The sequence below is a fragment of the Cydia fagiglandana genome, chromosome 9, assembly GCF_963556715.1.
Source record: "Cydia fagiglandana chromosome 9, ilCydFagi1.1, whole genome shotgun sequence".
NCBI lineage: Eukaryota > Metazoa > Arthropoda > Insecta > Lepidoptera > Tortricidae > Cydia > Cydia fagiglandana.
The window spans coordinates 17,286,498-17,299,903 of record NC_085940.1 but is presented as its reverse complement, the minus strand read 5'-3'; the positions used below and the strand labels follow the sequence as shown (position 1 = coordinate 17,299,903).

Below are 13,406 nucleotides of genomic sequence, written 5' to 3'. Positions count from 1 at the left end.
TTTTATTTCGTGCACGGTTTGAAATAATTTATTTTAAGTACAGGAAACATCCCTATTAAATATCATGTGCTAGTTTTATGAGCGGCTTTTTAAGAGTTGCATCCCTGAGACAACGAGTCAGTGGAGTGGAGATACACAGCTGCCGTCAGCTGCGTACACACACGATGTCATGTCTACATGACTCGCTTGCGTTGTCTAGCAAGAGAATAAGCCACGCTGTGTGTAAATACATTTTTAACACATTCACTGTCAGGATCCCGCCTAGTGGGCGCTCTTTGCTCAGATGTCAGACAACAACAAGCAACTAGCAGGGTTGACACCAGCAAACAAGTAATTTTTATGTTTGATATGTCGCTAAAATCATTTTAGCTGGCGGCGTTGCTAAATTTCCTCTCAGCCAATGATGACCTCTTTCCCAAGGGGGATGACTTCGAGAAAGAAAAAAATTCGGTATATTTTTCTATTTGCTAAACTTTTTCCGTCATAGACAGGTAAGTATCTAAGGAAGTTTTAAATCTGTACCATCAAAGCGTCGTCATCGCGTCCATAAAAGCAGAGTCCCACCGGCTTGCCTGTTTTTGGACGTTTGAGCTGGGTTGTAAAGGAAATATGTAAGCCAAATTATAGCACCGGCTATAGATATGTTTCACGCGCCGCCACTGGTACCTACCTACTAATTGTCGTTTAAAAGAAATCAATTGCATTTTAAACCTTATGTAAACATTATAAGGGTGGGATTCTATTGGCCGTGATTATTTGATTAATTAAAATGACTGAATTATGATATGATTTTAAGAGCCCGCATGCTAAGTCTGGAAACAATAAAACCATGTTTTTTTTTGGTACTATTCTGGTCTGATTTTTATTATGTTTAGTAAGTAAAACTGCAATAGGACTTCTACTAGAATATCAGCGCGTCACTTCATATGTTACCTAAGTAATAACTGGTAGACCTATAGAGTTATCATTTAGAACAGAATGTAGAACTTTCATAAAGTTTAATATTGTTTTAAAATGCCACGAATGTTGCTTCATGCCTGCATAATGCGTTTATAACGCGTGCCTCACCTAAACCACATACTTTAAACATTTAACAAATACCTTGCATACAGTATACATAAATACATATTATCAGATTATCACTTATCATTCAAAACATTCTTAAATAGGCAAACATTGAAATTCTCTTAAAGATTGACAGTTTGCGAGTTTAGTTAAGATCATATCTTTAAAAATAATTTGGCCAAGTCCGAGATAGCTCGAGGCATTTAGTGTTCCGTACGGCTACCATCAGTTTGGCATTGACATAAACGATATCGTGAACGTAATTTACTTCCTATAGGTATATCTCTTTCGCACTAATATATCAGTACGAGCGAGATACATAGAAAGTAAATTACGTTCACGCCCACGGTAGCGTTTATGTCAATGTCAAACTGATGGTAGCCGTACCGCTCGCATCGTTACATTTTACAGAGGTTGTTTGCCTGTTTTTAGGATACCGTATTCAACTACACACACAGAACAATAGTACAAAGTGTTTAGACACCGTGCGAAGGCCGAAGGCCGAGCTTTAGCAAAATGTCATTGCTTTAGCACAGAGCAATAGTACAAGTGTCTAAATGTGAAGGCCAAAGGCCGACCTCCGCGTAGCCCGAAGGCCCGAAGCGTCCAGGATGTCAGTGCTTTAACACAGAACAATAGTACAAGTGTCTAAATGCGAAAGCCGAAGGCCCGAAGCGTCCAGGATGTTAGTACTTAAACACAGAACAATAGTACAAGTATCTAAATGCGAAGGCCGAAGGCCGAGCTCCGCGTAGGGCCGAAGGCCCGAAGCGTCCAGGCTGTCAGTTCTGTGTTTAACCACTGACATCTTGCAGGCTTCAGGCCTTCGGCCCTACGCGGAGCTCGGCCTCCAGCCTTCGCATTTAGACACTTGTATTAATTACCTGTGTTTAGAACTGACCTCCTGGATGCTTCGGGCTTTCGGCCCAATGCGACTTCAGCCTTTGGATCTTGCGACTTAGACACTTGTACTTAAAAATACTTGGAAAAGTTACAGGAGGCGCGCGTCTGTCGGACGCTTCGGATCTTCGAATCGCTCCTTCGGCCTTTGCATTTAGTTAGATTCTTGTACTATTGCTTTGTGTTTGAATACCGAAGTCGAGCATCTCGCGAATGCTTGATGTATTATAATAATTTAGAGTAAGGCCAAGCGCGCACCACGATTTTTTGTCCTGCGATAATTTTGTCGCAGAAATGCAACGTATGTGTTTATATGTTAGTGCGCGCATATGCGACAAAAAAATCGCAGCGATTTTAAAATTGTGATTTGTCACATTTTTCCGCGATTGTTCGCGACGCGATTGTCGCAAAGTGAATTGCAGCATGCGGAGTTGTATGGCCCCGCGCGCGCTATGATAATAAAATCGCACCCCGGCCGGACCTCAGTCGGCATTTCGCTCTCCAAACCCCAACATCTCGGCACCTGCATCTCAAAATTAGACGCTAGATGTTGACCATTTAATTATGGAAATAGACGGAGATCACCTTTGTGTTATAAATGCTCAAAGTCATACAGCAATCGCATATTAAAGACACGTTTCATGACAAGCGACTGGTACGAAATCCATGTTGAGAATGAACAAATCGTCGACTTTTTCATCGCAGTGCGCGCAGTGAATTTTCTGCGATATACAGGGTGGAAAGGCACGACGATCCTTTCCGCAAAAGGGGGATTGTTTAGCCTAAGCTCTATATTTTCTCCATAGAAACTATGTTAATACGGGCAACCGTTTCTAAATTATGACCTTTTAAACATCCATGCAAAAAACTACTTTGTTCTAACCCTAACAGGTGACAGGGTCAATGAACTTACTTGTAAACAATCAATATACGACAGGAAATTGTAATAATTTGTTGCCATCCAACTATTCTTAGGTCTGCTTACAACACGGTAAGAATCGTAGCAGGATTTTCGCTTTCTTAGTGGTTCCACTTGTTCAATACTTGAATGAAGTAGTTATGTGATTCCTTAATATTAATAATACTAACCACAACATTGTTTACAACGACAGTTCAAATTGTGACATTGACAACCACTCAAAAGTACGCAATCGTCTTATAAATATCTCTGGTTTCTTTGACTGATGAAAAGGTTTTAGTTTCTTAACACGTTTCACAAAATTATTTTCGAATAATTGGAAACTATCTAAAATAATTAAAAATTAGAAGTAGGTTGTGTTTGATGCAGCAAATGAACTTGCAAAAATGAAATACTAAGAATAAATCAAGAATAAATACTTCTTAAATACCTAACTAACAAACCTTCTTGCGTGGTAGGAAATAGACAAGACGTCTGATGTTTGAAATAAATAAATTGTCATTGAACTTCACTTCATATTTACTTTATTTCACTTATTTCATATTCTTTAAATAAAAATGCCGTTGTTAGATGCTTGTAGTTATTTAAATTTGTGGGGCTGTGTAAAAGATATGGTGTACCAAACGGAATGTGAAACTGCGGACGAAATTAGACATTAAAGGCTAATTGCTGCTTGTGACAATCTGCGGAGGAAAAATGACGAAGAGCTTACACTTATCGCATGGGCAATGTGCGCGGGCTCGGGTGCGGGCTGCGGCGTACTGTACGCCGCAGCCCGCACCCGAGCCCGCCGCGTACATTATAAGACACGGAGGTACATTTGAAAACCGTATGTGAAGAGAAGATAGTGTTAAATATTGCCAAAAAGTAATTATCTAAGGAAGTAATAAAATTGTTTGTAATATTTTTTCATTCATTTGATTTATTTGTCATTTATGCGTCATTCATACATACATCATTGCGATTCTGTCAACGATCGGAAAAAAGCGTAAAGTCCCGAGCTTTCCCGACGGAGATCCTTAACCTAGCCGTCATATGCACATGCTATAGGGTTATCACCAGAGTTAAAAAGTAGAAAATTTGGTATTTTTATTTTTTACTCAATTAACGATTCTTACCATTACCAATCTGCTCAGTATCACTTAAACGACCTAATACTTCCGGGAAGGATCGTCGTGCCTTTCCACCCTGTATAATCTAAAATCGATTCTAAAAGCGTGTCGCAAAAATTAATATCGTGGTGCGCGCTTGGCCTATAATACCTTAAATGTATACTCCTTCAATTTGAATTTAGAACTCATTATTATTTTTTATTTGATTTTGTTTCTAGTTCTATGCCATATATATAGACTTTAATATTATTTAGAACTGCTAAAAAACAAAATCGGCTTACTTTAAATATTTCGTCAATTTTACCTTTGTTTCTAAAAACTGTGATATTTAACTGTCATATACTATTAATGTCTTCCAAAATTATTTTCTCGTAACAAGACTGAGGGGCTACCGCGAAAACCGAAATTCGCAATTTGCGGGGATCTTTCTCTTTTACTCCAATGAAGGCGTAATTAGAGTGACAGAGAAAAATGCTCGCAATTTGCGAACTTCTATTTTCGCGGTTATAGCCCTGAATCTTGTTGCTCACCGATCCGTTCAAAAATATACATAAGTACTGAATATAATTAATAGATATTATAATTATACAATTAATACAGAAATGTAATGGTAGGTACTTAATGAACAGGAATATTGTGTATATTGTTTCGACGAATCAGATACTCTCAATAAAATCTATACATGAGGCCAAAGCTGTTCATAAATATTAAATGACTTTATTATCTCTATACGCCTTACTAACTCTATGTGTCCTATTGTGGAAAAAAAAAACACAACGACAGTCAAGAACGGAATTCTTAATTTGAATTTTTCAGATTTTTGAAATGCCTAGTCCATTGGTTGGAAAGCCCGTTCGAAATTGAAACTTATTTGCAATGTTATAAGGTCGTATTTTGTAGATCTCTCTCATACTTATAGTAGGCTATTGAGATAAAATTAAATATCCCACAAAATAAGCAAGCTGAATTAAACTTTGTGTCAAAGACATAAGTCATAAATTTCAATGCCAAAGTTTTAACTAAGGATGTTTCTCGCCTAATACGAATTGACCAGTGTAAGCATCAGTTAGCTAGCCCTAAGCAACCAAAGGTCAAGCTGCAGTTGAAAAACTAATAAAGATAAAGTTAAGCTGATAATTTTCCCGCCGTCTCCATGCTTCTTTAAGTTGGGTATTGACTGGTCAGCTGCCTGTTAGCTATAGTTTTCGCGAAAATCGCCAGGACAGAGGTGAAAATTTTTGTATGAAAACTTGCAACTTTAAATGCCTTTTTTGGCGAAACTATTGCAGTCTAAAATGAAGTCAAAATCAGTCCATCGACTCAATTTTTTGCAAGCTTTCTAATGGTACCCCACACGATTCTTACAAATGAAAAAAGTTTCAGCCTACCCCTCTCAACCCCCTAAATTTCCCCCTTTAATAAGAAATAAGCAGTTTTGACTTATTTACAATATGAGTGGTGGTAATTGCTATAACTGTTCCACATTTTAGGTATCTATGTCAAACGGTCTCTGAGAAAAACGTATTTAACTGATTTGCAAGACCGAAGTGATCCCATAAGTGTTCCGTAAACAAAGTTTTGTACGGAACACTAAAAACTGCCTAAACCTGGTTATGGTTACAAGTCACCTACTTGTGTTATCTTATTTATCAATGGCTGTATTGGCTGTTATCTCACTTTCAAAGTTTTGAACACACAATATCAATATTTTAGTATACCATACTTTGTCTAGTTTTAATAAAGAGCCTTGGTATTATGATCTGTTTTAATATACCTAAACAACTTTTACTTCCTAACCAGATCATAATCTATCTTTTACAATACTTGTCCGGTCCGGTGGCATAGTTTGTTGTAGTGTTAATCAGTGCCAAGCACCATTTGAACGTAATACCAAATTTATAGCTCTTATGCGTTGAATATATATTAAGTTGTTAATAGTTAAAATGTTTTAAACTAAATACAAAATGTAAACCTTATGTTTCACCAAATTGAATATTTTCTTGAAGGTTCTCGATTTGGTAGGATATTTTTTTATGAATAAAGCAAGTACCAAAGTTACTCAAATATGAATATAGTTTTGCAGTTAGTTATTGATCAATCAAATCAAACAGTTCTGTTACAAACAATGTACAAGTACAGCCTAAACAGTTGTAGTTAATAATTTGGAACATGGATCATATCGCATCAATTAGGTTCACTTTTTTCTTGTGTATACCCAAAGTTAAGGGCTATTACTAAAGCATAATACCCTTACCCTTATAAAATCTGTAACACACCTACATATAATATTCACTCTGTAGGCATTGTAAAGTAAACAACTTCGCAGTTATCATTATTAACAACTTGGAATGAATCCAAGTTCAAAATACTTGCAGAGATTACATATAATATACCTACATTATAGAATTATCAACAGTACTTGTCGGTATAATACATTTATGTTACTAAACTAAATTACTCTTGCATGTGCAGACTCACGTCTTATTAATGAACGTGTCAATAGTTTTATTGACAGTAAGAGGTAAATTTGTGTAATAGTTGGTCCAGTTGCATTGCAGCGTTTGTTGTGATAAATCCCTGATAAATGAATCGTGCGAGTACCTACGAGCTGAATGCACTGTTATCTCATTACAACAGCCCATCCCACAAGTCCAATAGGTAATCTGAACTCACTGAACACTTTAGCTATCGGTCCGTGATATCACAGTCTTATAAAACCAAAATAAGTAGATCAAAACAATTGACTAGAAATAGTAACGGTAAGTAACATGACCCTTTCACGCATAACATATGGCCGAGCTAGAAGAATAGTATCGATTACTCCAATTAATGTACTCGTGGTCACATCACGGGGATATTAAAGACCTCTAGACTCGACCTTGGAATGCCTAAATTAAATTACGTCGAAAGGCACATACGTAGTGACTTTCCGATTGATTTTTTGGTGCCATGATTTTCGCTCGGAACTCTATGTAAATGAATTATTATATTATTTCACGGCGCTTTAGCATTCCTCATACATATATCGAGGCTCACCTTACAAAATAAGGCCGGTCTCAGGTCACTGCACCCAATTTTTTCCATATTTCATAGCACAAAAATTCACGTTCGATAACATTTTCGTCAAAATGCACAAATAAAAAAAAGCGACGTAACGAGAGGAAGCGCATCGTTCAAGCTTCAAATATATACTGAGCGCCATGCTGCTGATGAGTCCGTCTTTATTGTGGACTTGCGAGCTGATTGGCCGAGGAGTGGCTCATAAAAACTATTAATTCCTTGCTTCCGCCAATCACAGGCAAGAATTCTGAAATGTTTATGGAACCGTGCCAAAAATCGGTAATTGAAATAAAAATGTTTCATATTCTGAGAGTATTTTTAGAAACTGCCGTAATGATAACATAATAGTTAATCACTGATAGCATACTATTAAAATATAATTATAAATTTATGGAAAAATACAATTTACGGTATAAATTACAATAGAATCGTGTTTATTAAAAAAATCACATGCTAAAATCGAATAGTTACAATTCGATATTAAAAAACCGGTATAAAAATAATCAACTAGACAACCCAAATTTAAAAAAAAACATGTGTCAGTCTGTTAAATAGTATCAGAACTGTCAAAACATTGTTTTGCACGCTACTTTTTAGGTTATATTTGTTATTGTGCTGAATAAAGAGATTTAACTTAATATGGGAAAACGTAAAACCAAAAATCAAGAAAAGAAGAAAAAAATAACTCTAGTGTTCGACGAAAGCCAAAGAAAGTTGGTAGTTCGCCATGAAGATATGATGACAATTGGTTAAAGGTTACTAGAAGAATGATAAATGAAATTTATGTTTACAGGGATTACTTGTGCGGTTTCCGTAAGAGAAAGCTTGAAAGGAAGAAAAAGGCTCAAGAAGAAATTCAGCGTTTATTGAAGGAAGAGAAGAAAAGAATAAAACAAGAGGTTAGTTAGTACATACCTAATAATACCCTCATCACAACATTCAGGTTGAAATCCCTTTAATAATACTTAACTATAAATTCGAAATAAGTCTGTGCGTTCACACTTATATGACATCAAGATTGTTTACCTTATTTCTAATGAAAAAAAAAACGAACTTTAACCAGTAAACTGATTTATATCAATTTCGATATATATTTATTTATCTATCCTTGTGCAATTCTGTTTACAATTAATTCTACATGTTCTAAATTTTATTTTGTGTATTATTTATTGAGTATAGTAACAGAAGGTTCCAAATGCAACTTATTATATTTCAGAATAAAGAGTCCTACAAAAAACTTGTAGTCTCCAGTAGACCCTTACCTGACATTGAACAGCTACTTAAAGAAGAGTATGAAGATGATGATGTAAATGTCAAAATAGTTGAACTGTCATCAGACACTTTGCAAAAAAAAGACTTGGTTATAGGTGAGAACAGACCTCAAGAAAAAATAGAAAAGAAATCTATCAAAAAACCAAAAGTAACTTCAGCGGAAAGTGTTCCTGGCATGGGTTCAGATACTGAAATGGAATCTGCTGATGAAGAGGAAAATGATGATAATGATAAAGATGATAAAAAACCAAAATCCAAAAAAGAGTTAAAACATATGCTGATGCAGCAAGCAAAGAAGAAGATGCAGAAGAGCAAAGTATTCCAAATGAAGAGCAAGTTGGACAGAGTACAAAATAAGAAGAAATCTCACCAAAAGAAGGAACACATGGCCAGGACAAAGGCCAAATCGGGCAAACCTGGCAAACCAAGAAAGGAGAAGTCGAAAAAGAATTTTGGTAGAAGAAAACATTAAAAATAAAGTATTATAAAATACTAATTGTTTATTTTAAAAGATACTTGATTTACATAATTATATAACAATCAAATCAAAATTAACAATCATGCAACATTTAATGTATAATTGAGGTTGAGGTAAGATTGATTGGTCAATGACTTTAAATCACATAAAAAAAAACAATTATAACAATTATTCAAACACTGGAAGATCACATTGCTAAATATTCCTTCATGTGCTCTAGCATTCACATATCAATAAAAAAATTGCTCAGCAACTTCTTTACAAACTCTTAGTTTTCTTTCTACCAGAATTATTACTGGCAGGTTTGATATCATCTTTGTTACTTTGAACTCTTGGTGATTTACGTATACCTGGTGATTTTTTTGATTTAGCTGATTTCTGCACATTACTTTTAACTTCAAGTAAAGCTGGCTGCACAAAGTCATCATCATGATTTTGTTGTGATTGTACTTTTTTGGGAGTAATCTTTCTTTTTAGTGGAGCCTTTTTATCAAGGTTATTTGTACTTACACTTTTATCAGATTGTCTACTTTCTTTTACAGGTGTAACTTTTCTTTTTCTTGGTTCTTTTTTTTCACAGATATTATACTTAATACAGTACTCTGTTAAGCATTCTTCAATAGTGTTAACAATGTTAACATCAGCTGGCTCTTTAGCTCTTTTAGGTGTAATCTTTCTTTTGGTTTGCTGCAAATTTTCTGAATTTGATACAGCTGCTAAATTTTCAGCACTATCTTCTATGACTGTCACAGCCTTTTTAGGAGTGACTTTCCTTTTCCTTTGTACCTTTGTATCAGGGTTTCTTTCACCAACAACAGGAATTTTTAAATTGACTTCTTTATTGCTATCTTCATTTTTAACAATTTCCTTTTTGGGACTTATTTTTCTCACTTTTGGAGCTTTTGCATTTGTAACATTCAATGATATCCCATCTTCATCAAGTTTCAAGTTCTTCAAAGCTTTTTTCACAGCTTCTTCTATCTTAATATCTAATGGGTCAATTTCTTCTTTAACTTTCACGGGTGTTGTCTTCTTTGGGGACTTCTTTATACCTCTAGAAGGACAGATGTCATTGTTTAAGCACTCCTCGCAGTTTGGACCAATGGGTAGACAGATTGTTTGTCCGAAGCCTACAAGTAGGTGGTTGACCTCGCCCCAGAGCTCAAAAGGCAGCCAGGCCTCCAGGGCCTTGCGGGTATCTTCTGGGGTGGCTGTTGGCTTCTTCACCCAACCTATCCTGTTACTAATCCTGTGCACATGGGTGTCAACACCTGCAGAATGAAAGGTGAGTTTAACATATGGGTGTTCCAAAATATAATACAAAGTAGCTAATTACACTTTATAGTTCAACAACTTTCTTTTAGAAATCATCCACCATACAAAAAACTGCTAAACATAAGAAATTACCTATGCCAGTGACCTTGTTCCAAGCAACACTCATACAAATATGTGCCATCTTCGGGCCAACTCCAGTCAGCTTGCAAAGTTTCTCCACCGAGTCTGGTATGTCTCCGTTGTACTGCTCTTTCAAGGTTTGTGTTGTCTTCTTTATATACTTCACTTTTGTCTGTTCACAAAAAGATAATTTTGGATTGTTAAATAATAAACTGGTGAATGAAATGCTTCTTAGGATTGACCTGAACTTAATACAATGCATATCTGCTTTCTTCGCTAAGGGGTCATCCATTAATTACATCACACGTTTAGGGGGAGGGAAAGGCAGTTTTGGGTTATAAAATTACTAATATTTATATTGTTAAAAATATTTTGATAAAATATTAATAATACTTAGGTGATTTCGTAGAAAAAATGTGACGTCACACTAGGGGGGAGGGGTTTGCCAAATGTGACCAAGTGTGACACGGAGGGGGGGAGGGGTAAAAAAACCTAGAAATTCGTGTGACATAATTAATGGATGACCCCTAACTAAAAAGTAAAGAAAGAGGCCATAGGAGTATCTATAGCAGAGTTTGAATACATTATAAGTCAATTACATTTACATTAGTGTTGAAGAATATCAAGATAGCCCAAGCAGAGAATGTCAGTATACCAAATTTTAAGATTTTTGTTACCAATATGGATGAATATAATTTTAGAATAATCATTAAGGAATATGTAAACTAGATACCTTCCAAAATCCCACAGGGTATATCAGCTTCCCCAGTTCATCGTCACTCATGCTCAATACATTGTCTATGGTGAGCCCTCTCTCTCTAAGTCTCTCCATGGCTGCAAATGTGACCTGGTCCTTTGTTTGGCTTGACAGCATCAGGGAAATGAGATGCTGGTATCTGATCACCTGTAAAAAATACCAATTGCCATTACCCATTTTAAATTCAGTACTATTGTAGACCCATCCCATATTATCTACTCTATGCTCTACCCAATGCCATGATTGAAACTTGGCAGAAGGAAATATAAATAGATGGTGTTTTTATATCACTAAAAAAAAGTTATGGCAGCTAAGCTATGGCAGCATGGCCAGATAATTTTACAAAATCAAACTGTCAAACAGTGTTCTTAATAAATAAGTATATAATTTACCAACCTTTTGGCCGCCGGACCTAGTCCGCAAAGACGCTCACTCACACGCCAGAGCAAATTTTAAGTAAACAACTAATAAAAAGTTTAGGGATTGCAAATAGTGATATCGATATTTACAATATTATGGTAAAAATCTTTTTAATTTAGCTTTGTTCTTATCCTGTTTTAATTTCATTCCAAATTGCCAAAATTAAACATATGCTTTACACCCGAAAATGTTTAAAATATAGGTATTTAACATAAAAAACAACCACTAAACAATGTCGATTCAAGACGTGATATCGCCGCACTAGGCTGTACGAGAAGTCTTTTATACAAGACAACGGCGCCCATGGACTGCCCGCAATGCAGACCGACAAGGACTGTTTCCGCGCGGATCAAGTAATAATAGTCTCTAGGTCAACGGCGTAAGCGCTTGTCGGTACGTAAACTTTATTGGCGTAACGTTAAAGCTGCGCATCATGTGTCGATAAAGTCTATATACCGGAACTGTTTTAGTGAAAATTACACGTGGGTTGAATTTTTAATGAGTGAAGATATTATTCCGGAATTAGAATCTATCATTATAATTTACATTAATCTATAGGTAAACTCTTATCAAAAAAACGTTCAACGACTTGTTATAAAAAAATTACACATTAACTTCAATGTTATAACAAAAAAAGTAAAGTCTGATAAACAGGTATGTCCCTGTACCACACTTGTGCGAAGCGGTCGCTGCGGTGTATCCCTTCCCACTAAGCTATAAAATAACATCATTTTTTTTTTATCTCTTCTGCAATTAAATAGTCCACAATCTACAATGGCAAATTTACTTGTCTGACTCTACTTTATAGAGCTAAAGAAGCTACCTGAACTTTAAATATAGTTATGCCTACCTGACTCTCGTTCTACGTATTCTAGTAAGTAGTTACCTACTATTCGTTGAAAAAAATTGGCGATTAACAAGTGTTCAAATACTTAGATAAAAACATATTTCTGACTTTATATTTACTTTAAAAATTCCCATATCGAGTTAACATTCCCATCCCTAGCTGTCTTTTATACAAGACAACGGCGACGAGGAACATGAAAAATGTTGAAAATTGGAGCAATTTTTTTAAATGCCTTATTATAAAAGAAGGGATTTATATAGCGGCTTAAAAAGCAAATAAATGAAAAAACAAAGACCTTAAATATGAACACGAGTGTAAATGAAATTGCAATTGTTATTATTTTCACATTAACTCAGTGGTTGAATTTGTGTCTTGTATACAAGACGACGGCGCCAGCATATCGTTCTATCGTTGTCTTCTATACCGGACAACGGCGGTCAAAGGGTTAAGAACTTACTTCTGGTGGAGCTTTAGGATCGGATGACATGTGGCAACCCATTGTATCCACGGGGGCATCTTTATTGGCCCTCATATTTCTCAGGTTGAGGAGAAAGTCCTGCCAGTGTGGTGGTTCCCAAAGGCCTTTAGCTTCCTGTGAAAGTTGTTTTGGTCAGTTCCATTGTATTTCAACTTAAAGTAAAATATTAGTGTCAGCAAATGTGAGACACAAACAATCACTATATAGTATAGTAAAGGTGGACGGCAGACTTAGAAGAAGAATAGTATAGTGTAAAGAAGTACCTGCTTGACTGGAGATTCTTTTTCATATTCAATCCTAATGTGCGGTTTCTTTTCAAATTTGAATTTGCTTAAATCTAGAGTAGGGCTTTTATTTTGAGAGTAGCTTATGCCTTCCTCTGGCTCTATTTCCTGATCTTCGAATTTTATTTGTGTATTGGCTTCATCCTTGTATGGAGATTTCTTTTTCTTTACATTTCTTTGTGTAGTTGAAGTTTCGTTGTTTGCAACGGTCGCTTTTCCAAGTGGCATTCTAAGATATACAATGATAAGTTAATTAAGTAAGTTCTCCTTTTTATGATTACAATTTCCTAGAACTTACCTACTTACATTGAAAAACTCAATAATTTACGAGGTGAAACCTGCCGCCAAACGCGGTAGATCATTTATTTTTGAGGGAAACGTCAAAGCCGATATTGGTCTTAAATAGTTTCCAAACAAGT

At 35.7% G+C, this 13,406-nt stretch overlaps 2 protein-coding genes across 3 annotated transcripts; one reads left to right on the top strand and one right to left on the bottom strand.

Moving 5' to 3' along the window:
- Positions 1 to 7,620: 7,620 nt before the first annotated feature.
- On the top strand, positions 7,621 to 8,888 carry LOC134667482 (nucleolar protein 12). The gene is made up of 3 exons (XM_063524902.1): positions 7,621 to 7,769; positions 7,850 to 7,955; positions 8,273 to 8,888. The coding sequence occupies exons 1-3, from the start codon at positions 7,696 to 7,698 to the stop codon at positions 8,798 to 8,800; spliced, it is 708 nt and encodes a 235-aa protein (XP_063380972.1). The 5' UTR covers positions 7,621 to 7,695; the 3' UTR covers positions 8,801 to 8,888.
- Positions 8,889 to 8,952: 64 nt separating this feature from the next.
- Positions 8,953 to 13,378, bottom strand: LOC134667481 (uncharacterized). 2 transcript variants are annotated; one of them, XM_063524900.1, is made up of 6 exons: positions 13,294 to 13,378; positions 12,967 to 13,216; positions 12,683 to 12,817; positions 10,935 to 11,105; positions 10,214 to 10,373; positions 8,953 to 10,077 (listed from the first exon to the last, which is right to left on the bottom strand). In XM_063524900.1, the coding sequence occupies exons 1-6, from the start codon at positions 13,347 to 13,349 to the stop codon at positions 9,065 to 9,067; spliced, it is 1,785 nt and encodes a 594-aa protein (XP_063380970.1). In that variant the 5' UTR covers positions 13,350 to 13,378; the 3' UTR covers positions 8,953 to 9,064. The 2 variants fall into 2 exon arrangements, with proteins under 2 accessions (XP_063380970.1, XP_063380971.1); XM_063524901.1 differs by lacking the exon at positions 12,683 to 12,817.
- Positions 13,379 to 13,406: the final 28 nt, after the last annotated feature.

What these genes read in the sequence shown, in the direction of transcription:
- LOC134667482 (XM_063524902.1), top strand. Translation starts at nt 7,696, where the DNA reads ATGGGAAAACGTAAAACCAAAAATCAAGAAAAGAAGAAAAAAATAACT. An exon ending in TTCGACGAAAGCCAAAGAAA is followed by an intron (nt 7,770 to 7,849) that starts GTTGGTAGTTCG and finishes TTATGTTTACAG; the next exon opens with GGATTACTTGTGCGGTTTCC. An exon ending in AGAAAAGAATAAAACAAGAG is followed by an intron (nt 7,956 to 8,272) that starts GTTAGTTAGTAC and finishes ATTATATTTCAG; the next exon opens with AATAAAGAGTCCTACAAAAA.
- LOC134667481 (XM_063524900.1), bottom strand. Translation starts at nt 13,349, where the DNA reads ATGATCTACCGCGTTTGGCGGCAGGTTTCACCTCGTAAATTATTGAGT. An exon ending in ATCCTAAAGCTCCACCAGAA is followed by an intron (nt 11,106 to 12,682) that starts GTAAGTTCTTAA and finishes TATTTTTTACAG; the next exon opens with GTGATCAGATACCAGCATCT. An exon ending in ACCCTGTGGGATTTTGGAAG is followed by an intron (nt 10,374 to 10,934) that starts GTATCTAGTTTA and finishes TTTTGTGAACAG; the next exon opens with ACAAAAGTGAAGTATATAAA.